Here is a 25620-nt window from a genome sequence, read left to right as displayed (position 1 = left end):
TTTTGCCTATATCTAAACACCACAAAGTAAAATAAAACTTATCAGTTATCAAGTTTGTAAAATGAGTTTAAACATGTCAACCTGATTTCTTACCTGACAATTCACTTTGTATTAGAAAAATACAGTCTACGTCTTCATTTCAGAACACATTACATCAAACAGATAACAGTGACAAAGAAGATGAAGCAGAAGTTGTTACTTGAAGAGAAATATTACAGCTTTATCATGAAGGAAGAAAGTGCTATTTACTAACAAAGACTAAAGAATGAGCTGCTCTGTGAGACAGAAACAGTATTATAGAAAGAGATAAACTTAACAAAGGTATAAGCTTTCTGAATTTTGCACTATAAACCCAGAAGGTTTCTGAGTGTTATGGAGAGGCTCTTAAGAAATCACAAAACAGCACTGATAGTTAAATACTAACTGTTAAAAGCATGAAATAGATGACCCATGAGGAAATTCAGGGCGGGAAACTGATCAGCAAACCAAAACATCAGAAGTGTATTATTTGGGCATCTTACTGTACATGATTCAAAGCTCTTTAATACATACAAAAATATTATTAATCAAGACTTTGATGATCCCTAAAGTAGCTTTACCATTTTTCCATGCATGGTGGTGGACTAAGATAAATATCATTATTTATTCATTCAGTTAATATATACAGTGAATGCATAAGACTCTGGACCATACATCTAGCAGGCTACCAAGGCCTACAGATTAGGAAGAAAGGTAAGGTTTTGAATAAGATTATATTTTTTATATATATATATATATATATATATATATATATATATATATATATATGAATAACAAGGTAGAGTGGTGAGTTCCTTAAAAGACAAAGGACAGGAAAATTTAATCCCCCTGTGGGGCTCAGAGAACAGGGAACTCCTGCATTGCAATCTCTAAACTTACTAGCAATTTCAAATAATGAATTGCCATCTAAATATGAAGGTAACAACTCAACTCCAGGAAGATGTTAAGTCATAAATATATATACATATATGCACACATACTTAATATAGTTATTTTTTTAAATTTATTTTTAATTTATTTTATTTTTGGCTGCATTTGGTCTTTGTTGATGTGCGCGGGCTTTCTCTAGTTGTGGCGAGCGGGGACTCCTCTTTGTTGCAGCGCGCACTTCTCTTTGTGGTGGCTTCTTTTGTTGCAAAGCACAGGCTCTAGGCACGTGGGCTTCAGTAGTTGTGGCAAACGGGCTCAATAGTTGTGGCTCGCGTGCTCTATAGAGCGCAGGCTCAGTAGTTGTGGCACAGGGGCTTCATTGTTCCGTGGCATGTGGGACCTTCCCAGACCAGAGCTCGAACCCGTGTCCCCTGCATTGGCAGGCAGATTCTTAACCTCTGCGTCATCAGGGAAGTTCCTAATACAGTTCTAAAACTTATACACATGTCTCACGAAACAAGATACTATATACTAAGATTTTTTTTGAAGTGATACACATGAAGGTTTAGGTGAAGAAATTATATCACTAAAGGGTAAATTTTATTGACACACTGACCCTAGTATGCCCTTTCACAGGATAATTTTATTATAAATTTAAATCCGTAGAAAGGACCATAGGATTTTAATTCTCTCCCTCAATTAATTTCTTTCCAGATTAAAAAAAAAAGATAACATTCTATCACCCTAAAAAAGGTATCGTTAACATTTCGGTACGTTTTGGTACATTTGGTACATTAACATTTTGGTGCATTCTTTTCAGGCATGTTTTACTGTGTATATATTTTTTAATGCGTACACTTTTTAATGTGTATGTTTTTTTAGTGTGTATATATCACATAAACACATAAAATTTACCACATATAGGATCATAACATACATATTGTTTTTCTCATGGACGTAAGTCCTTTTTTTCCTTACCTCATCCTCTTGCCCTCTTCTGTACTCATAACCACACATTTTCCATGTTTATATAATCAAACATATAGGCAAGAATGAGAGAAGAGTCTGCCCTTGCTCGTTTTATAAAAATGGGATCATGACAGACCTGTGCTTGCATTTAGCTCCTCTCATTTAACAACACACAGGGAAATCACTAAAAGTGATGGCTCTTTCTTTTGCTATACTACAACTTATTCCACTAGCCCCCCATCAGTGGGTATATAATTCGCTCCCTATTTTTACCATCACAAACAATACTGCAAAACACAGATATACACAGATATAACCAGGAGTGTGCTAGAATCAGTTAGAACTGGCTGGAGAGAGTCAAATGTGAAATTGTCAGGAATTTTGGGACTGGTTGTGAAACACAGCCATAACTGCAAATTAAATTACAACTAATTATTAAAAACAATGGTAATAAATAATCAAGCCTCATCACTTCCTATTTTACTACATTCTACTATTATATATACTTTTGAGTTTATTTATACCTATATATCTGTACATTGGAAATACTATGTAATAGCATGTTACAATACATATCTTCCCAACTCTGCATTCAGTAATGTCACGAAAAGAAGTAGTATTGAATTATTACTATTATTTTTTTTTGCAGTACGCGGGCCTCTCACTGTTGTGGCCTCTCCCGTTGTGGAGCACAGGCTTCGGACGCGCAGGCTCAGCAGCCATGGCTCATGGGCCCAGCCACTCCGCGATATGTGGGATCTTCCCGGACAGGGGCACAAACCCCTGTCCCCTGCGTCGGCAGGCGGACTCTCAACCACTGCGCCACCAAGGAAGTCCCCAGAGGGGCCACATTCTTGAGTACTTAACATCTGAATGTGTAGATCTTTACCTTACTTCCCCTAAACATAAAGAGATTTCAAATAACTTGGCTTTAGACTAGCATACTGGCCATAGCAATTTTACGAACATAAATGCCACATAAGAAGGTTTTTGATAGGGGCTTGGTCCGGAAAGATCCCACATGCCGCGGAGCAACTAACCCTGTGTGCCACAACTCCTGAGCCTGCGCTCTAGAGCCCACGAGCCACAACTACTGAGCCCACATGCCACAACTACTGAAGCCTGTGCAGTCTGGGGCCCACAACAAGAGAAGCCATCGCAATGAGAAGCCCACGCACCACAATGAAGAGTGGCCCCTGCTCACCGCAACTAGAGAAAGTCCACGCGCAGCAAAAAAGACCCAAAGCAGCCACAAATAAATATATAAATTTATTTAAAAATAATAAATAAAATGGTTTTTGATAACCCCAAGGTTATACATATAGTTACTGCAATTTTCTTCTAAGTTTTTTATAATGTTAAAAAAATAAAGTTTCCCACTTAGCTATTTTATCCATTGGGAATTTGTTTTCTAAACCGTTTTTAAAGTAAGTAGTAAATTCCATTCATTTTAAAAAGATCAAATTGGTAAAATTTTTTTTTTTTAGGTTACAAAATATTCAATAGAAAGATCCATTTGTCCTAAATTATAAAGAGACCATCTCAAACTATGGGATTCAAATAGACAATTTCCTCTTGAAATAATACAACTTAATTTTCAAAAGCTATATAAAAACTCTAATATCTAATAATGTAGCATTTGATCTACTTATATGCAAGATTTCAAACCCATCATGGACATATGATATTTACAAACAGCTTAAACAATAATCAGCTTCATGTGCAGCTACATTAATGTCTCTAAAATTCGCAATTGCCTGGAGCAACATATATTGATTTTTTTTTTTTTAAGTACTGTACGTAGCACTCAATGATGCATATTGACACAAAGTTAAAACATAAAGTATGCTGCACCCTTTCATTTTTCTATAGGTCTTGGGTTCTAGCAGAGAAATACACAAAAAATGTGAAAGTAGAATCTTAGCCCAAGGAAAGAATCAACCAGTATCTTCTGTCTGCGTTTTATTCATGATTCTCTAACTTTGGGAATGGAGCAGGGTGAGATTCACCAGTTCTAAAGACTGCAACTTTAGAATCTTCTGCCTGAGCTAATGGTAAACAGCTAATTTTATAGACATAGGACATTAAGAACTGTGATTTTTCAGTCAGGAAAATCTCTGAAAGCGTTAGTCTCTTAAGCCTAAGTTTTTGAAAACTGTTAAGTGCAGAGGCTAATAAACTAATAAGAAAGTATGTATGAAGAAGCAGTTGAATAACCAAAATCCCTGAGCTAACATATTCTCCAACAAAATGATCAGGAACTAAGAAGAATCTGAAGCCCTTGCATTGTAGAGGGTCAAAAAGCCCCACAGTTTCATGAGGTTTGGATAGTCCTTATACTTGCATATAGAGAAGGTGAGGAGGGCAGGAAGGGTACAGACCAGGAAGGCATGGAAAAGCAAAGAGATAGCCTTGTATATGAACATACAAAATATGCAAACCACATCTGCGGTTTATCAGTTAATTATTAAAACATTAATTTCTGAGGTGTTAAGATATCAAGGTTTCCCAGAGTATAATAATTATATGTTTATCATCTATATTATGATACAACGTATTTTCAAGCAACTTTGAAATTTAAATTAAGTCATTAACTTGGGATGATAAGTTCTTCATCTTAAAATTCCCTTTTACTCCTCCACTGATAAAAACTAGAAGGATACTACTATAGAAGGGACAAATTATTCTAATACATTCTCACCTTTGTATCCCTAATGCTTGTACTAGGAGGTTCACAATCCAAATGTTTATTTAATTGAACTGTGTGACCCACATGATTAGGGGGAGGCCTTCTTCAATTCCACAGGCAGAGTTAATTGTTCCATATTCTGCATTCTTACAGCACTCTGTAAATTACCTTAAGTACTGTTCTTGCTTATGACAATACATTTTATTTTCACTAGTTGATTAATGTGCTATACTACACTGGAAGCCGATCTACAACAGGGACCATATCTAGTACGTAGTAAATAGCAGTGAAAGTTTGGTAAGAAAAGGGAAAACATGGAGAGAAGCTGACAAAAATAGTTTTCCTAAAAAGTTTGTTTTCAGGAAACTTCTGATGACCAGTTTACAATATTCTCACAGGCTATGCTATCTCCTGCTGCTCCCATCCAACTTGATTTAATCATCTAGTTCCACCTCTTCAGACTTTCATGATTAGACAAGTTGAAAAATTTACCTTACTAACTTTAGAATGGATACCCAATAACTTTTATAGTTAAAAGGTTCAAATACACTATACATGACTCAGCACTTTGAGCATCTTCAAGATCACCAACATCTCCTTCCAAAACAAAAAAACTGAACGTAAACCATGATTTTCTTTACTGTATAAATTCTTAAAATGAGAAAGGGAAATTTTGCATGCATACTACTTTGCATTGTACCAGATACTTTAAATACATTGTCCCATTTCATCTTCCTGACAAAGGAAGGAGGTTGGCATTAAATTGAAGCACAAAGAAGTTATTAAATGGCAGTCTAAATTTGACCACGGGGTTCTCTAAAGACAAACTATATGTGTGCTCTTTGTCCTATACCATGAAACCTCATAAAAATGCTTGGCTAAGAAGAGTTAAGAGCCCTTAATCCCTGTTTTCATTTTCTGCTTCAAACAGATTGCTCCAAAATTATATGTACATGTATATATACATATATGTATACTTTTCCTTAACTCCAATTTATGATCACAGTTCATCTGAACCCTCAACTTCTTAAGTCTATGTTTCTCCATGGCAAGTTGGGTAAGAAACGTATTTTAAATGTAAAATATGAAGTGGCAAATATAAAATAGCACAACTTCTTAAAAATGAAGTAAAACTTGCCTCTTCAACTAATCCAAATAAGATGTGAAAAGGCCATTCAACTGTTCCCATTTTATTTTTAATAAAAAGGTATTAAGTTCTTCCAGTGACCTTTAAGGAAGGAGCATGGCCAATAAAATCTATTTAAGGATATTAAATCTGGTTTATGTTTCATGAGTTGACCTTATAAATACCAATCACTCAATTAGCTATTTCATTTTCCTTTCTTATTTATAGTCTAGTAGAGTCCCTTCTCATAATATAGCATGAATGTATGTTTCTGTGAGGTCAGAGCTGTATTCTAATAATTCTAGTGTTTCTAAAAAGTTTCTGGAACTCCCTTTATGAAAAAAAATGCATTCAGAAATGACACAGTTATTTAAATTTCTCAACAGTAGTTGTTATATTCACTGTTATAACCCCAGTACCAATAGTGCCAGGAAAACAGTGAGCACTCAATAAATATTTATCCAACAAATGGAATTAATATCCTCTGATATCTAAAATTTGCCAACAATTACTTGGAATCAGCTGCAATGAATAAGGTGATTCATCAGAGCAGATAAAGTTAGGTAAGACTCACTGATCAATACCCTAAGCTGTGACCATGTAGTAATTCAACTTGTTCTATTCTTCTATTTTAATCTGTTCTGTTCTCTTCTTCTATTGCTCATAAAGGAGGATCTGAATGAAATCATAAAAGGATACGATTTAAAAATGATTTGATCACTAGAATAAATGTATATAGCTTACAAGTGAGTTACTTTATAAAGGATAATACTAATCTGAACACATAAGACTTCTGAAGAGAAACCCAGAGTCATTATTTCATACTTATATTACAAGTAAAAATTTTCAATTCCAAACTTGTAAGACTTAAATGATAGCATCTTAGTTAAATATTAATTGAATTACATGGAGGGGAAAAAGAACTTCACTATACACCATTCCCAATCTTTACAAGAAATACTTAATTTTATTATGTCTTGTTATTACAGTGATTAAAAGCATGTGACATGAGGCATTTTGCTGTGTCATATGTTATTCAACACAAGTCCTACAGAAATAATACTTTCAAGCTATTCAGCATTTAGAAAGATGGAAACAAACCATTTTCCTTTATCATTTGCACTTTGATAAATCCTGGTCTGTATTTCTTATCTTGGCAGAGTTCAGTAATGCATTTAATATGAATGTTAATACTACTAATTATAAATTGCCCTGATAACACTTTATAGGGTAAGCTTGAACAGAGGAAGTCTTGAATGTTAATCGATAAAAATCACAATTAACTATGAATTAGCAAAGTAAGCTAACACTAAGAATAAAAATATTCTCAACCAGAAAAAAAGTAGAAATACTTCTGACAGTATAGAGTTTGTAGACAATGAATGCTAGCTAATTTTCTTCTCATCAAAATGCACTGAACTCTACATCACTGGCTAAGTAAAACAGGGCAGAGACGTTTTTGCCATTTTCTACACTATACCATCAGACTTTGGTGATTTGCTCCAAAGCTGTCCTGCCTTCTGTAAACTGCCTTCTGTGAAGACCTACATACAATAAAATCATAACTAACAAAACTTTCTTGTATGGAATCCAATCACATTTTTTAGAAGCCATCTTTTACTCTAGTGAATAATGTTAATCCCAAGGTTCAATCAAGTAAAGAGGTCTCCCTGCTCTCCATCATCCCTCCTCCTCATCCCCCAGAGTGTAAGGAAGCTCCTGGATAGACACTGTCATAATACCTAGGAGGTTGTGGAAAGAACATGGGTGGAGAAAACAGATAGACTTTGGCTGCAATCACAGCTATGTCCTTCACAACACTGTGGATTTGGGCTCTCTCTGAGCTAGGACTTCTAACCTGTAAAGCTGGGGAAAATTTAACCTCACAGGATTGTAGTGAGACTTAAATGAAATATTTTAAGTATAGCACTGGCACACTGTGTATTAACTACTTATTGTCTTCCTTTCTCCACCCTTAAATTTTTGAATCTCCTCTTGCACTTAGCCTAGGACTGGTTAGAAACTTAGAAATCAAGGAATTTTGTTTAACTGTTAATCAGAATCCTCCTGATCAATGCAAGGATGGATAAGCCCCACATAGTGATTTTAAATCTGTAATTTTAAAAATCAGTAATTAAGAAACAGCAGAAACACAACTGAATGTAATTTGAGCTGTAAATGTGATATTAAAGTACCCTGGGGTTGGTATACATAGTTTAGTGTCTATGTGCAGAAGCCATAGGAAACCAAGATTACCACTTTCTCTAAACAAGCCAGATAAACAAGCATTACTTAGGGTGGAAGAGGGAGAAAAGGTCAACTAAAATATGACCCTTAACTACACAGGAGTGATGCTAACAGGTCTTCAATACAACTTTATAACCAAAATGAGTAATTATTTCTGAAGCATGACTATTCAGAACTAACCTTAATGTCACTAACAACCTCCAAGTCTAATTATGGCCAACTGTCAAACATTCCCAAAAAACATGCAATCTCTGTGGGGAGACAAAGCAAACTCAAGACCCGTAGGAGCAGAATCAACTCTGTCACTAAGAAGCATAGGTTGCATATTAGGTTAGCATACCCATGTTATAATGAAGATATTAAAACACAAATTAACCTACATTCTAATACATACATTTAATTATAGAATTGGAACACTATAATAGGCATTCTTTCAGTACTAAATGTATACAAGCAGAACACTATTCAAACCATCTAGTATGGCTTAAATTGTTTCCTGTCTACTCTAAGTGTAGCTTAACTCTGCCATATTTTCTTTTTTAAAAATCTTTATTGGAGTATAATTGCTTTACAATGATGTGTTAATTTCTGCTGTATAACAAAGTGAATCAGCTATACATATACATATATCCCTATATCTCCTCACTCTTGCGTCTCCTACCACCCTCCCTATCCCACCCTTCTAGGTGGACACAAAGCACCAAGCTGATCACCCTGTGCTGTGGGCTGCTTCCCACTAGCTATCTATTTTACATTTGATAGTGTATATATGCCCATGCCACTTTCTGACTTCATCCCAGCTTACCCTCCCCCCTCACCTAGTAAACAAATGTATTCTCTACACCTGTCTTTATTCCTGTACTGCCCCTAGGTTCTTCAGAACCTTTTTTTAGATTCCATATATACGTGTTAGCATATGGTATTTGTTTTTCCCTTTCTGACTTACTTCACTCTGTATGACAGATTCTAGGTGCATCCACCTCACTATAAATAACTAAATTTCGTTTCTTTTTATGGCTGAGTAGAATTCCATTGTATATATGTGCCACATCTTCTTTATCCATTCATCTGTCAAAGGACACTTAGGTTGCTTCCATGTCCTGGTTATTGTAAATAGTGCAGCAGTGAACATTGTGGTACCTGTCTCTTTTTGAATTATGTTTTTCTCAGGGTATATGCCCAGTAGCGGGATTGCTGGGTGGTACAGTAGTTCTAGTTTCAGTTTTTTAAGGAACCTCCATACTGTTCTCCGTAGTGGCTGTATCAATTTACATTCCCACCAACAGTGCAAGAGGGTTCCCTTCTCTCCACACCCTCTCCAGCATTTATTGTTTGTAGATTTTTTGATGATGGCCATTACAACCGGTGTGAGGTGATACCTCATTGTCGTTTTGATTTCCATTTCTCTAATGATTAGTGATGTTGAGCATCCTTTCATGTGTTTGCTGGCAATCTGTATATATTCCTCAGAGAAATGTCTATTTAGGATTTCTGCCCTTATTTGGATTAGGTTGTTTCTATTTTTGATACTGAGCAGCATAAGCTGCTTGTATATTTTGGAGATTAATCCTTTGCCAGTTGCTTCGTTTGCAAATATTTTCTCCCATTCTGCGGGTTGGCTTTTTGTCTTATGATTTCCTTTGCTGTGCAAAAGCTTTTAAGTTTCATTCGGTCCCATTTGTTTAATTTTGGTTTTATTTCCATTTTTCTAGGAGGTGGGTCAAAATGGATCTTACTGTGATTTATGTCACAGAGTGTTCTGCCTATGTTTTCCTCTAAGAGTTTGATAGTGTCTGGCCTTACATTTAGGTCTTCAATCCATTTTGAGTTTATTTTTGTGTATGGTGTTAGGGAGTGTTCTAATTTCATTCTTTTATATGTAGCTGTCCAGTTTTCCCAACACCACTTATTGAAGAGGCTGTCTTTACTCCATTGTGTATTCTTGCCTCCTTTATCAAAGATAAGGCGACCATAGGTGCACGGGTTTATCTCTGGGCTTACTTTCTGTTCCACTGATCTATATTCCTGATTTTGTGCCAGTACCATACTATCTTGATTACTGTACCTTTGTAGTATAGTCTGAAGTCAGGGAGCCTGACTCTTCCAGCTCCATTTTTCATTCTCAAGATTTGTTTGGCTATTCGGGGTCTTTTGTGTTTCCATACAAATAGTGAAATTTTTTGTTCTAGTTCAGTGAAATATGCCATTGGTAGTTTGATAGGGATTGCACTGAATCTGTAGATTGCTTTGGGTAGTAGAGTCATTTTCACAATGTTGATTCTTCGAATCCAAGAACATGGTATATCTCTCCATCTGTCTGTATCATCTTTAATTTCTTTCATAAGTGTCTTACAGTTTTCTGCATACAGGTCTTTTGTCTCCTTAGGTAGGTTTATTCCTAGGTATTTCATTCTTCCGGTTGCAGTGGTAAATGGGAGTGTTTCCTTAATTTCTCTTTCAGATTTTTTTTATCATTACGGTATAGGAATGCAGGAAATTGCTGGGCATGAATTTTGTATCCTGCTGCGTTACCAAATTCATTGATTAGCTCTAGTAGTTTTTTGGTAGAGTCTATAGGATTCTCTATGTATATTATCATGTCACCTGCAAACAGTGACAGGTTTACTTCTTCTTTTCTGATTTGGATTCCTTTTATTTCTTTTTCTCCTCTGACTGCTGTGGCTAAAACTTCCAAAACTATGTTGAATAATAGTGGTGAGGGTAGGAAACCCTGTCTGGTTCCTGATCTTAGTGGAAATTGTTTCAGTTTTTCACCACTGAGAACGATGTTGGCTGTGGTTTGTCATATATGGCCTATATTATGTTGACATAAGTTCCCTCTATGCCTACTTTCTGGAGGGATTTTATCATAAATAGGTGTTGAATTTTGTCAAAAGCTTTTTCTGCATCTATTGAAATGATCATATGGTTTTTCTCCTTCAATTAGTTAAAGGTTTATCACATTGATTGACTTGTGTATATTGAAAAATCCCTCCGTTCCTAGGATAAACCCCACTTGATCATGGTGTATGATCCTTTTAATGTGCTGTTAGATTCTGTTTGCTAGTATTTTGTTAAGGATTTCTGCATCTATGTTTATCAGTGACACTGGCCTGTAGTTTTCTTTCTTTGTGACATCTTTGTCTCGTTTTGGTATCAGGGTGATGGTGGCCTTGTAGAATGAGTTTGGCAGTGTTCCTCTGCTATATTTTGGAAGAGTTTGAGAAGGACAGGTGTTAGCTCTAGTCCAAATGTTTGATAGAATTCACCTGTGAAGCCATCTGGTCCTGGGCTTTTGTTTGTTGGAAGATTTTTAATCACAGTTTCAATTTCAGTGCTTTTGATTGGTCTGTTCATATTTTCTACTTCTTCCTGGTTCAGTTTAGGAACAGTGTGCTTTTCTAAGAATCTGTCCATTACTTCCAGGTTGCCTATTTTGTTGGCATACAGTTGCTTGTAATAATCTCTCATGATCCTTTTTGCATTTTGGCAGTGTCAATTGTTACTTCTCCTTTTTCATTGCTAATTCTATTGATTTGAGGCTTCTCTCTTTTTTCTTGATGAGTCTGGCTAATGGTTTATGAATTTTGTTTATCATCTCAAAGAACCAGCTTTTAGTTTTATTGATCTTTGCCATTGTTTCCTTCATTTCTTTTTCCTTTATTTCTGATCTGATGTTTATGACTTCTTTCTTTCTGCTAACTTTGGGGTTTTTTTGTTCTTCTTTCTCTAATTGCTTTAGGTGTAAGGTTAGGTTGTTTATTTGAGATGTTTCTTGTTTTCTGAGGTAGGATTGTATGTCTATAAACTTCCCTCTTAGAACTGCTTTTGCTGCATCCCATATGTCTTGGGTCATAGTGTTTTCCTTGCCATTTGTTTCTAGGTACTTTTTGATTTCCCCTTGGATTTCTTCAGTGATTTCTTGGTTAGTTAGTAGCGTATTGTTTGGCCTCCATGTGTTTGTAGTTTTTACAAATTTCTTCCTGTAATTGATATGTAGTCTCATAGCATTGTGGTTGGAAATGATACCTGATACGATTTCAATTTTTTTTTAATTTCCAAGGCTTGATTTGTGACCCAAGATATGATCTATCCTGAGAATGTTCCATCAGCACTTGAGAAGAAAGTTTATTCTGTTGTTTTTGGATGGAATGTCCTATAAATATCTATTAAGTCCATCTTGCTTAATATATCATTTAAAGCTTATGTTTCCTTATTTATTTTCATTTTGGAATGATATGTCCATCATTGGTGAAAGTGGGGTGTTAAAGTCTCCTACTATGATTGTGTTACTGTCGATTTCCCCTTTTATGCCTATTAGCAGTTGCCTTTTGTATTGAGGTGCTCCTATGTTGGGTGCATAAATATTTACAATTGTTATATCTCCTTCTTGGATTGATCCCTTGACCTTTATATAGTCTCCTTCTTTGTCTCCTGTAACAGCCTTTATTTTAAAGCCTATTTTTTCTAAAATGAGAATTGTTACTCCAGCTTCCTTTTGATTTCCATTTGCATGGAATATCTTTTTCCATCTTCCTACTTTCAGTCTCATGTGTCCCTAGGTCTGAAGTGGGTCTTTTGTAGACAGCATATATACAGGTCTTGTTTTTGTATCCATTCAGCCAGTCTATGTATTTTGGTTAGAGAACGTAATCAATTTACATTTAAGGTAGTTATTGATATGTATATTCCTATTACTATTTTCTTAACTGTTTTGGGTTTGTTATTGAAGTTCTTTTCCTTTTCTTGTGTTTCCTGCCTAGAGAAGTTCCTTTAGCATTTGTTGTAAGGCTGGTTTGGTGGTGCTGAATTCTCTTAGCTTTTGCTTGTCTGTAAAGGTTTTAATTTCTCCAACAAATCTGAATGAGATCCTTGCTGGGTAGAGTAATCTTGGTTGTAGCTTTTTCTCCTCCATCACTTTAAATATGTCCTGCCACTCCCTTCTGGCTTGCAGAGTTTCTGCTGAAAGATCACCCATTAACCTTATGGGGATTCCCTTGCGTGTTATTTGTTGTTTTTTCCTTGCTGCTTTTAATATGTTTTCTTTTTATTTACTTTTTGATAGTTTGAGTAGTATGTGTCTTGGCATGTTTCTCCTTTGATTTATCCTGTATGGGACTCTCTGTGCTTCCTGGACTTGATTAACTATTTCCTTTACCATATTCAGGAGGTTTTTACTATAATCTCTTTAAATATTTTCTCAGTCCCTTTATTTTTCTTTTCTTCTTCTGGAACCCCTATAATTTGAATGTTGGTGCATTGAATGTTATCCCAGAGGTCTCTGAGACTGTCCTCAGTTTTTTTCATTCTTTTTTCTTTATTCTGCTCTGCAGTAGTTATTTCCACTATTTTATCTTCCAGGTCACTTATCCGTTCTTCTGCCTCAGTTATTCTGCTATTCATCCCTTCTAGAGTAGTTTTAGTTTCATTTATTGTGTTGTTCATCATTGCTTGTTTCCTCTTTAGTTCTTCTAGGTCCTTGTTAGATGTTTCTTGCATTTCCTCTATTCTTTTTCCAAGATTTTGGATCATCTTTACTATCATTATTCTGAATTCTTTTTCAGGTAACTGCCTATTTCCTCTTCATTTCTTTGGTCTGGTGGGTTTTTACCTTCATTTGCTGTGTGTTTTTCTGTCTTTCCATTTTGCTTCTCTTACTGTGTTTGGTGTCTCCTTTTTGCAGGCTGCAGGTTCATAGTTCCCGTTTGTTTTGGATGTGCGTCCCCAGTGGCTAAGGTTGTTTCAGTGGGTTGTGTAGGTTTCCTGGTGGAGGGTACTAGTGCCTGTGTTCTGGTGGATGAGGCTGGATATTGTCTTTCTGGTGGGCAGGTGCACATCTGGTGGTGTGTTTTGGGGTGTCTGTGGCCTTATTATGATTTTAGGCAGCCTCTGTGCTAATGGGTGGGGCTGTGTTCCTATCTTGCTATTTGTTTGGCATAGGGTGCCCAGCACTGTAGCTTGTTGGTCATTGAGTGAAGCTGGGTCTTGGTGTTGAGATGGAGATCTCTGGGAGATTTTCACTGTTTGATATTATGTGGCACTCGGAGGTCTCTTGTGGACCAGTGTCCTGAAGTTGGCTCTCCCACCTCAGTGGCACAGCCCTGACACCTGGCTGGGGCACCAACAGCCTGTCCTAGAAACAGCTCCGAATTTAAGGAGAAAAAATAGAAAGAAAGAAAGAGGATAAAAGAAAGTAAGATAAAATAAAATAAAGTTATTAAAATAAAAAGAAAGTTGTTAAGAAAATTTTTTTATGTTAAAAAAAAAAAAACAGACAGACAGAATCCTAGGACAAATGGTGAAAGCAAAGCTATAGAGACAAAATCTCACGCAGAAGCATAAACATACACACTCACAAAAAGAGGAAAAGGGGATAAAATATTATATATTGCTCTCAACATCCACCTCCTCAATTTGGTATGATTCATTGTCTATTCAGGTATTCCACAGATGCAGGGTACATCAAGTTGATTGTGGTGATTTAATCCACTGCTCCTGAGGCTGCTGGGAGAGATGTCCCCTTCTCTTCTTTGTTCTCACAGCTCACAGGGGCTCAGCTTTGGATTTGGCCCCACCTCTGCATGTAGGTTGCCTGAGGGCGTCTGTTCTTTGCTCAGACAGGACGGGGTTAAAGGAGCAGCTGATTCGGGGGCTCTGGCTCACTCAGGCCCGGGGGGAGGGAGGGGTACGGATGCGGGGCGAGCCTGCAGCAGCAGAGGCCGGCATGCTGTTGCACCAGCCTGAGGCGCGCCGTGCATTCTCCCGGGGAAGTTGTCCCTGGATCATGGGACCCTGGCAGTGGCGGGCTGCACAGGCTCCCGGGAGAGGCGGTGTGGATAGTGACCTGTGCTTGCACACAGGCTTCTTAGTGGCTGCAGCAGCAGCCTTAGCGTCTCATGCCTGTGCCTGGGGTACGCGCTGATAGACGTGGCTCCCGCCCACCTCTGGAGCTCATTTAAGCAGTGCTCTTAATCCCCTCTCCTCGCGCACCAGGAAACAAAGAGGGAAGAAACAGTCTCTTGTCTCTTCGGCAGCTCCAGACTTTTCCCGGACTCCCTCTCAGCTAGCCGTGGCGCACTAACCCCCTCAGGCTGTGTTCACGCCGCCAACCCCAGTTCTCTCCCTGCATTCGACAGAAGTCTGAGCCTCAGCTCCCAGCCCCCGCCCACCCCGGAGGGTGAACAGAGAAGCCTCTCAGCCTGGTGAGTGCTGGTCAGCACTGATCCTCTGTGCGGGAATCTCTCCGCTTTGCCCTCTGCACCCCTGTTGCTGCACTTTCCTCCGTAGCTCTGAAGCTTCCCCGTCCGCCACTAACAGTCTCCGCCCGCGCTGGGGCTTCTAGTGTGTGGAAACCTTTCCTCCTTCACAGCTCCCTCCCACTGGTGCAGGTCCCGTCCCTATTCTTTTGTCCCTTTTTTTTCTTTTTTCTTTTGCCCTACCCAGGTACGTGGGGAGTTTCTTGCCTTTTGGGAGGTCTGAGGTCTTCTGCCAGAATTCAGTGGGTGTTCTATAGGAGCAGTTCCACGTGTAGATGTATTTCTGATGTATTTGTGGGGAGGAAGGTGATCTCCGTGTCTTACTCTTCCGCCATCTTCTCAAATCCCCTCATGACTAGTTTTCTTAATCAAATGGCTACCATGAGGGTAGATACCAAAATGAGGTAAAGAGATAAGCAACTATGTCTGCTTTTGTAAAATCCTACTCTTAAATACATACCAGCAATATTGTAAAAGACAAACATTTTTTAGCAAAGATAAAGAATAAAATTTATTGGGCAGCTACTAAATATCAAGTGTTTTGCATATAACATCTTGTTTAATCCTCAGAATAATATCTTCAGGTAGGTTTTATTACTCCTACTTTTACAGAGAAGGAAACCAAGTCTCAAAGATGTAAAGTTACTTGCTCAAGATCACACAAGTATTAAACAACAGAGCGAGGATGAGATTCAGGTATAGCTGAACACAAAATGTGTACGCTTTCCTTAGGCTCTTAAAGGGGGCCACAACACATAACAGTCCAGAAGCCTCAGGCCTATGGTCTCTTTAAGCCAAATGAACTTTATTAATTGGTTGACTACTAAATTAGGCTGAAACAAGGCTGCTACATAAGTGCCTAAAAAGAAGAGAGTGTCAGACATACAAAATAAAAAGTTGAGTTTTGCTCAGAATATACAATAAAACTTTACCAGCTATTGATATGCCTATCAAATCAAATAAATCAAATCAAATTAATCGAAAAACCTAAAAAGAAATAAATAAAGAAAAAAACTCAAGTCACATGCTGATAAACTCACTGAGATACTGATAAACTTATAGAGCCAAGATAGAGATAAGCCAATGATTCATTTTAAGGAATAATTTTTAAAATTATCTTATCATCTAAGAATAAAAGTAAAAATGCCATGATATTTTTTACCTCATCACAAAATGCCATAGCAATTACTACAAATAATTGAACTTGTAATGCCAATGTCATTGCTCTAGCTGATCAACTCTGCTAATCTAAAATATAACTGCAGTAGTCAAATGAGAAATGGAAGCCATCTAAGTTACTGGATGCTACACTCCTTCCCTAATAATTAGTTAATTCATTTTGGTTGTGGAATTTGCCTATAAATTCATTGGCCGATAGGTTTTACCCCAAGGCTCTTTAAAGAAAAGCCTGGACATCCAGATCTCTTTTTGGATTTAAGCAGTTAAAACAAAAGAAAGTATATTCAACCACAGCACATACTGACACATTAGCATTCAGAGCACAGCTCAGGCATGCACGCACGGAAACGCAGGACACACTAAATTCAATAAAGAGTAGAAATAAAGAAAAACATAGCAGAAACAAATCCAAGAGGAATAAAGAGGGTTAAAATGCATAAAACAATCTGGGTATATTAGAAATTAATTTTCCAAAATCAAGATACTGGCTTTCACTTTTGGTAATGTTAAATAGTTTCTAGCCAAAGGTACCAAAGAAAAGCTCAGCTATAAACCCAGGACATTCTTTAAAGATTGTTAAATGAAATCACACCATTATACACTCTCCCACAATGATAACGTCCAAGGAACTACAATAGCAGAAAACAAATCATTTCCAACATAAATGAAGCATTTCTACATTAGTAAATAAACTATAAATGCAAACCACTCTATTTAACAGATAATAGTTTTATTTCTTTATAGTTATCACTAAGTTTTGGTTAGATGAACCCCAAGTGTCTATACTGAAAGTAATTTATGAGGAATCCATCTTTTAAATGGCTTATAACGATTAAGTTTGGTATTTTCCTATTTAGTTTCTTGGTGCATTCTATTTTGATTTAATAATATGGTACTGGAAAAACTTCTTGTATATGGTTTTAAACACTCTATGTAATGTTAAGCACAGTTCTTAGGTTTTGAAATTTTCGGGACTATTGATGCATAAAAAAGCATACCTTTAGCATTCTATTTCCCAGTAACTGCTGAAGGACTTTGTCAGTGCTGAAAACCCATCAAGCCCTTATTAAGAAAGCCAAGATGAAAACGAGAGCCTGATGCTTAAAAGAAAGCACAGTTCAAAGATACATGTCCTCTTGTTCTCTTAGTTCAAAGATTAAATCAAAAATCAATTGGCAATGTTACATATAATATACTATTTTGTCATTTGGCAGATGACAACTAAAGACATGGATCATTATTGTTTTTTAAAGTATAAGCTTTGTTTTCTCCTGTTTGTGACTCTTCCGTAAGCTATTTCCTATTTCTTTTCTTCAAGATTTTTCCCCTCCATCTTGCCAAAACAGGGCTTGAAATACAAATGGAAATAAACGGAAGGGGAACCACCTCTGAAAGGCTATGGTGAAACCAAAAAGAAAGAATTTTTCACTGTCACTGTTTTGATTGAGTCATCTCACAGTAATGAGTCCTGAGGCTTGAATATTCTGCTTAAGGCACACTAAAGACAAAGCAGCCTCTTGCCAAGAGGCTTTTCCCAGTGTTCACACACAAAACAGGTTTTAAATGGCCCAAGGTGGGTCACAACCCACAGAAAAAAGCTGTAAAGACTTCAGTCTTCATTTCAGCTCTATGGCCACTTAACAAAGCCCTTCTCTTCCAGATACATTCAAAGGCCTCTGTTCCTAATGGGAATCCATATATGGTCTTTCCTGGATGCATGGACTTCTTCCAAATTGTTTTCAAGACCCAGGGCACTCATCTGGAGAGCAATTCCACAGCTTTCATCCAGCTTGCAAAGGGTCTCACCAACCTGACAGTCACTGCACCAACACCTCCTCCAGCCCTTACACCAGGAAGCCATGGGATGAAAGGCAAAGCACATGGCCTTGAAACATAATAGTCTCAGAACCTGGGGCAACTTGCTTCATCTCTGTGGGCTTCCCTTTCCTGTCTATGAAAATACATATAAAAATACCTACTTCACAAGGAGTTGATGAAGAGAAAATAATTGGGACGCTGACCAAATTTTTCTACTTTATAAGAGTTACTCTGTTATGCAAAAAGACAAAAATTATTGAAGAAGCGTTTTAACTACCCAGGTGATAATTAAGGCTCCCAGATACTGAGGAATTGCCCCTGGTCAAACAGAGCTAGTGTCAAGACAGGGGCTCCACTCTGCATTTCTCATGCTTCTCACACCACAGACTACATTCACCATACAGTGCAAACTTAGGCCCAACAATAACAGAAATGGTGCTCAGGCTTGGGCCCACCAAAGAGGAAATAAAACCAAAATAATATCATATGGTGACATCAACCTTCAGAAACAAAGTTATTTAAAATTACCAAGTGACCCTTTTGGGGTCTACACACTTACCAGACCTTAAGAAAGCTGGTGGAGAAGAGACGACTGCATCAGGTGAGCTGGCCATTTCAAATTGTTGACTCTAATCATAAGCATCGCAGGCTAAACTATAGCAATTTTCAAAACTGTTTAGTGAAGGTTAGAAGCAATCAGCATTAGATTAATTGAAAGCAGTGTGAGCAGTTATTAACATGATGCGGTGTGCAACAAAGGCAATAATTGAGGTTCATTATAATTTTATTTTCTCTTTTATGACTTGAAAATTTGGTTTTCTTTGCTTTGATAAGTTACATTTGCTTATATGGATGAGGCAGGAAATATATAATGGCCACTTATTAAACATTACATAAGAGTAGCATCCAGTAGCTCTATTGAGCAGTGAAGTGATTATGCTACTATGTAACAATGCTCAGAACCTTGCAGTGGCATCTATATCATAGTCAGGTTAGTCCAAGTTTCAAACAAAACTCACTTTATATACTCCTCTAAAAGTAACAAACAGAATCAGGGTGATTGCTTTTAATGACACAGGAAGTCAATGATTCACTAAAGAAAGTTTATAGTCTACACGTCACAGCTATCAGAAGAATCTGAAACCTCAACTAATTTGGAGGGATGACTTCAAATGGTATCTCTTTTATTGTTATGATGTAAACATATAGGAACATCCCACATTTATACAATACACTCAACTACCTTGTACATGAAACTGGATTTAAGTGACTGCATTCAACAATAGTTACATAAAATTTGATTTTTTTTTCTCAGTAAAGAAAGAGAAGGTAGGTTTTCAAAGCTTACTGTTATGACATGCAGTTCAGAGGAAATTAAGACTGGAGAAGAAAATAAACCCTATACGTTTATTAGAGGAAAAGAGAAATGCTGTAAAAGTATATGTTGAGGGTAGAGCTCAGTTTCCTGTAAGAAAACTCCAGTTATTCTCTTTGACAGGAAATTATCAACTCAATAACCCTTTTTATAGCCCAGATAGACTCACTGTTAGTGGTCAACTCAATACTTCAGTATGACACAAAAAGTTTGAGGAAAAGTGTGAAACAGAAATAGACGTGACTATTCTAAGTAACTGTACTAACACTAAAATGTACTAAGGACTAGTTTTTGAAAAATTCTCTCATATGGTAGTTTTGCTATAACCCTAAGTAAATAAGTGCACAACTATTTTTAAGGTTTTGAAAACAGAATGGAATAAGCAACAAAGATTGGGTGGATTTCTCCTGTATGATTTATGAAATTACTTTCTTCAAAAAAAAAAAAAAAAAGACTGCTAAGAACTCTGTTGTCTGCACAACAACTAAGAACTTCATGAATGGGAAAAGCCAAAATATAATGGGGTAGTATTAGCTGAGGGGAAAAAAACAAAACCCTTTATACCAATGCAAATGCATAATTAGTTTTCCTAGGACTATGTCTTTCAATGTTATCAGATTATCGACTTTGACATTATCATCTCCCAACACTAATTTATATAGTAACAACAAGCCTTCAAAAGGGAAGATTCTTAGATGAAGACTTGTCATTCCACCATCTTTCCTGTTTACAGGAACACTTTTTAGCTCGAGATTACATCCAGCCAGCCAGGAATAAGAGAAGTTTCAATCCTGGCTGTCAGATGAGTTATCAGCCACAAGTGCTAACTTCAAAATGTGACACTGCAATTTGAACAAGTCAGCTCAGGACACTGTAACTACTATAACTGCCTGCGCAGCGTCTTCTGACCTAGGTGGCCTCGGGTTTGGGAGCCACAACTGGGAACTAGGCGTCCTGGGGCCACTTGCCCAGGGAAGGGGCCCACTTCCTTCTGAGTCCTAGCTATGCTCACCGTGACCCCCTTCGTGGCCTGAGGCCCGGTCTCCCTCAATTTCTGCCACATAGATAACTGGCTAGATCTCGGAACTTGTAATGTGAAAAGGAGATACGAAATAAGGCAACAAGCAGCCGCCAGTTTTCTAGGACCAGACCCTAGTCATATGTAAAAATGAGGGGAGGAATACAGACAGGGAGGGGACTCCCGGGAATGTGGCCACCGCCTGATTTCTAAGAAGACTCCAGGAGAAGTCGGCACCACCACCTACTTTTCGAGAGGGAACACACACGAAATATAGTTGGGGAAGCAAAACGGAGCAAAGGTGGGACCACCACCTAATGGGGAAAGACATCAAGAGGAAGTCAGGGACCACCGTCCGCTTTCTAAGGGGAAACACGCGGGCACAGGTTCATTCCAGGACCCCCATCTGCCTCCTGCCCAAGGCTCTTGAGGGGAAGTACCCTCTACGGTGCAGGGGAAAGGGGTGGCGCCCCAGCCAGCCAAACCTGAGCGCTTGTTCCGGGCTCTTCGCTCCAAGAGCTTCCAGCTCACTTCGGCCACGAGCCCCGCCATGGCGCTCCGGCCGCCGTCTTGGCCACCGCCCCCGGGGCCGCCTGTCAGCTCCTCCCGGCCGGCCCCGCCCCCCCGCGCGACACTGTCGGGAGGCGCACCGGCCGGAAGTGAGCGCGAGGGCGAGCTTCAACCTAGCTTCGCGGCCTCCCGAGCGTCAGTGGGGCAGCCCTACGGGAGAGTGAGACGGGGCCTGGCCGCGGTCGTACGGGCGTCTGGGCTACGCTCTTTCTCTCTCGGCCGGCGGCACGGTGCTTTCCGGCTGCCGTCAAGCGCAGCAGTGGGCCGGCGGGCGGGGGCCGAGGGGCTGCCATGGCGGCGGCAGGCCGGCTGCTGGGCTCCTGGGTGTTGCTGGCGCCGCTGCTTGGGGGCCTCGCGCTGCTGGGAGTCGGGCCGGTCCCGGCGCGGGCACTGCACAACGTCACGGCCGAGCTCTTTGGGGCCGAGGCCTGGGGCACCCTGGCGGCCTTCGGAGACCTCAACTCTGACAAGCAGACGGACCTCTTCGTGCTGCGGGAAAGTCAGTGCTTGCCCGGCCCTCCCTCTGTTCGCGTGCCCCTCCCAGTGTTCCCCACACCCCTTGCCCGGATTCCCGGTCCTCCTGCATTTCCCGGCCCTTCTCTCCCAGCCCTCTCCCCCTTTATTTCCAGCATCCTTGCAGCTTGCCTTTTTTTCCCATCTTTTCCAAACCCAGGTCCTGGCCTGACCCCTCCACCGTTTGATCCACCCCCGCAAGCACTGGAAACACCCCGGTTTTTTGGGTTTTTTTCCTGAGACGACCGCGGCCGTCACTCACGCACCCCGCCCTTCTCATGGAATCACCTTGCAAAGTCCTTCCTGATTCCCAGTAGTCTTTGTAGCTTGCCTTTACGTTCCCTCCCAAGGTCCCTTCATTCCTGTCTGCTGTATTTCCTCCAGTCTCCCTTCCCCTTTGATGAACTGGAAAACGTGCGACTTGACAATTTCCTCTCGTAGAGGACTTCTCCCTCCCTCTTCAGTTACCTTGTTCACCCTCCCCTCCCTTTGTCAGGGTCCCAGCTTTCTTGGAAACTACTGTTCCTTCCCAAGGGCCTAAACACTCCCCAATTCTCACAAGTATTTCACAGGCACTACTAATAAACCCAGTGTCTCCTTGGAAAAGGGTTCTCAAACTGCAGGTTTTTCTCCCTTCTGGGCTGCCCTAGTCTTTTGTGTGCAAAAGACTTCCTTGCTTTGGCCACCACCCTAGTCTTCCAAATCTCTGTTTTCTTTTCCAGCTTGAGGTTCTTGGGAGTTCTTGGCTTTAACCATCACTAAACAAACTTTTTTTTGTAAATCTTGATGCTGACAATGGGCATTAGAGGGTCTTAGTATTCTGTAGTACCCACAAAGCAGGCACTGTTTAAGGTCAAGGCTGTGAAAGAAGGAAGTGAAGCACTCATAGAGTTTGACTGACAAGATCTTGGCCCAGATCTCTTGGAGTCCTTGTCAGGACTCCAGAGCCTCTTGTGGACCTTGAGAAGGGTGTATACTGCCTAACCTATAGCCACTCAACCCAAACTGGAGACAGAGATTCTCCCCTTTAAAGATGCCCTGTGTTTGACTAAACAATTTCAAAAATCTGATCCAATGAGTGCTCATTGAACTCCAGAAATGCATCAACCTGGGGGATGGTTCTGTAGGAGACACAAGAGGGTAGTCTTGGATGATGCAGCTTTTTCTGCTTAACTATGACATCATGTCCTAGTTACTAGTCAGATACCCACAGTAGGAGTTTCTGTGTCCTTGGTGTGATGCATCTGTGCAATGGACTAAACAGCCTTATAAGAGGCTGAGTTGTTAGGTTTGAGGAAGACAAGACTTAACACGTAGTATAGTTATAAAGCATATTCTTTATATGCTTCCTTTAAGTCAGTCAGTCTGACTCCTGGCAGAAGCCATTGGCTTCAATTTGCCTTGACCAACTACATTTTTCCTTGTTCATCCTTCTAGTTTCCCTGCTGCTTTGAATATTGAATTTGTGATATACTGTTAGGAATCTCCATTCCATTAGTCTAATAGGACCAACCTTGAGAGGGCAGACGAACTGGAGTAAAATAAGTTTTCTTATTGAAAACAGTGCCCAGAAAGCTTCTTGTAACCACTAATCGTATGTTTCACTGGGAATCATTTTTCTAATGTATACTCGCTTCTTTTAGGAAATGATTTAATCGTCTTTTTGGCAGACCAGAACGCACCCTATTTTAAACCCAAAGTAAAGGTATCCTTGAAGTAAGTACAAATGTATTTGTTTCTGTAAAACAGTCATTAGTGTAATAATAGATATGCAGTAACTAGTTGGATTGTCTTTGAAATCAATTTTACTCTGAAGTGGTGTTGTGGTACAAAATCACTAGTTATGAGGTATGAAGCAAGTAATTTGTTAGGAAAATTAGTGAGCATACCAAAGTTTAAAAATGATTTGCTTTAAAAAATAAATAAATAATTTTGAGTGGAACCGGGTCTGTTCCTACATAAACACCTTTCAGTCCCTTGCAATCTGATATGTTTTCTTGAATGTCTTGGGGATTGTCCCTCATCCTGAGTGGATTGTCCCTCATCCTGAGTGTGCCTGTGAGAGCAGCTCAGTCACAGGCTCATCAGATCAACTTTGTCCTTGGTGGTCTGAGGGAGGAGTTTGCACTGGGGTCAATGAACTCTGTTCTAATTTTTCATTTATTGACTTATAGGTGGTGACTGCTAGGTGACTCAGGTTGATTTTGAGGAAATTCAAATCAAACTGAATTTTTTAAATGTTCAAATAATAGTTATGTTTTTTTTATATGACTGGCATTGCATGAAGCACAGTGACCATCATCGATAGTGAGCCAACACAGTTTTGAAACTATAAGAAGCAAGGATTGATCACTGTCTGGAGGAAGAGATGAGTCAGTGCAGGCTAAAGTGGCAGCTTCTAGAAAGTTATGGGACTTATGCTTGACCTTAAGATAAGTAAAATTTAGGTGAGGGCTTTCAAGTTTCAGGACACAGCATTAACAAGAGATGGTAGTAAACACAGCAGGTTGTGAAAAGGAGGTGGAAAGATTTGCCTGACAGAAGTGGAGGGTATACTTTGGAAAGTTATGGACTAGGAAGATGAGATCAGGGCAGACTAGGAACCTTCATAAGTATCAGAAAGAATTGACCTCAATCCCGAGAAAAGTGGGGAATCATTACAGGTTCTTGTTTAAAGGAGAGGTGGTGAAAACGGTATTTTAAATTGATTTGATTTACTCGTTAACCATGTGCAGGATGAATTGGTATGTAGAAAGATCAGAGATTACTTGGAAACTGTGCAAAAAGTTTAAGAAGTCCCCATATTGGGTAATGAGTGCTCAGATGCTACAATATTTAACTTAAACTCAGACATATGTAAAAAAAAATTGGCCTTGAGTTAGAACATTGAGGCGTTGAGGGGAAAGTTACAGATGGATAAACAGATTATCCCTTTTGAGAAATGTTCCTTGATACTGGATGTCAGCATGCTTGGAGTGGGGAGGGAACAGAAGTTGATAAATATTACATCCAAGAAATGAACTGCCTAGAAGTGGTTTTTCATGGAAGATTAAAAGTTAAGGAATTTGTGGGCTATTAAAGACTTGGATTCCACTGAGTTTTTTAAAAATCCCAGTTAATTTTTCTTTTGATTAATGTAATGTTGTTTTATATACTTATAAAAGTTAGAAACTCTTGTATTTATTTAGTATAGTTTTGAAAAATTAACTGTCCTTCACTGTTTTCTTCCCCCTCTCCCCTGTTCCTCTCTCAAATGCAACCACTTTTAAAACTTTGAGCTGTTTCTCCTGATGTTTATTTCCATATTCTAAAATAAGTTTTTATACTGTAATTTCTTGAGTTACCATGTTCATCTCTTGGATTTTTTGTTAGCATAGACAAAGATTTAGCATCTTTAAATTGGCTCCATCTCCATATAGTTATATCATATTTTAGCTTGGTCAGTAATCATTGTATAAATTCTGGCCATGTAGATTATGTGTACTTCAGAGCCAAGCAGTATACAGTATTTCATTTCTCTATGGTTTTTCCCTGCAAGAGTAAATGATTGTTTTTTAAAAAATAAATTGCACTGTTTTCTGTGTACCTATCCTTAATTTCTTTGCAGATGTTCCATCATACCTGCCATATACCTGTTGTGCTTTTTCTTTCTCCCATTGAGTCCTCTGCACTCCTCCCCAATCTGAATTCATTCTCTAGGACTTCTGCAGAGTTACTGTTTGGAGACTTTCCCTTTATCTTTGTTTGATTCCTGTCTCTTGGATCCTGTGCCATTTTGTTCTTTGCTTCTTCATTTACTTCACTGGAGTGTATCCTTCAAGAAATTCCTGAGAAAGGGTGTCCCTCCATTTCCAAAACCTTTTTCTACTCACTCTTTGATTGGCCTGTAGTCTTCTAGCTTCATCGGCTGCAGGTTTTAAATCCATTGCTATTCTTTTTCCTAATCCTTCA

The 25620-nt window shown here is 38.8% G+C and overlaps 2 protein-coding genes across 4 annotated transcripts in view; one reads left to right on the top strand and one right to left on the bottom strand.

Annotated features, from left to right (window-relative positions):
• The window catches only part of PHKB (phosphorylase kinase regulatory subunit beta), a 194282-nt gene extending 173063 nt beyond the window's left edge, over positions 1-21219 (bottom strand). For 2 of the 3 annotated variants that reach the window (XM_059999140.1, XM_059999138.1), the window contains exon 1: positions 21072-21219. In XM_059999140.1, coding sequence (XP_059855123.1) covers positions 21072-21138 — 67 coding nt within the window. In that variant the 5' untranslated portion in view covers positions 21139-21219. Of the gene's footprint in view, positions 1-18752; positions 18866-21071 lie in introns of all 3 variants that reach the window. The other variant, XM_059999139.1, reaches the window with a different exon arrangement.
• A 138-nt stretch (positions 21220-21357) lies between these two features.
• ITFG1 (integrin alpha FG-GAP repeat containing 1) overlaps positions 21358-25620 on the top strand; it is a 232075-nt gene continuing 227812 nt past the window's right edge. The window contains exons 1-2 of the mRNA XM_059999143.1: positions 21358-21655; positions 23313-23385. Of these exons, the coding sequence (XP_059855126.1) occupies positions 21448-21655; positions 23313-23385 (281 nt within the window). The 5' untranslated portion in view covers positions 21358-21447. The remainder of the gene's footprint in view (positions 21656-23312; positions 23386-25620) is intronic.

This window comes from Delphinus delphis, chromosome 20 (assembly GCF_949987515.2).
Source record: "Delphinus delphis chromosome 20, mDelDel1.2, whole genome shotgun sequence".
NCBI lineage: Eukaryota > Metazoa > Chordata > Mammalia > Artiodactyla > Delphinidae > Delphinus > Delphinus delphis.
The sequence above is the reverse complement of the archived record's forward strand: the minus strand, read 5'-3'. Positions and strand labels throughout refer to the sequence as shown.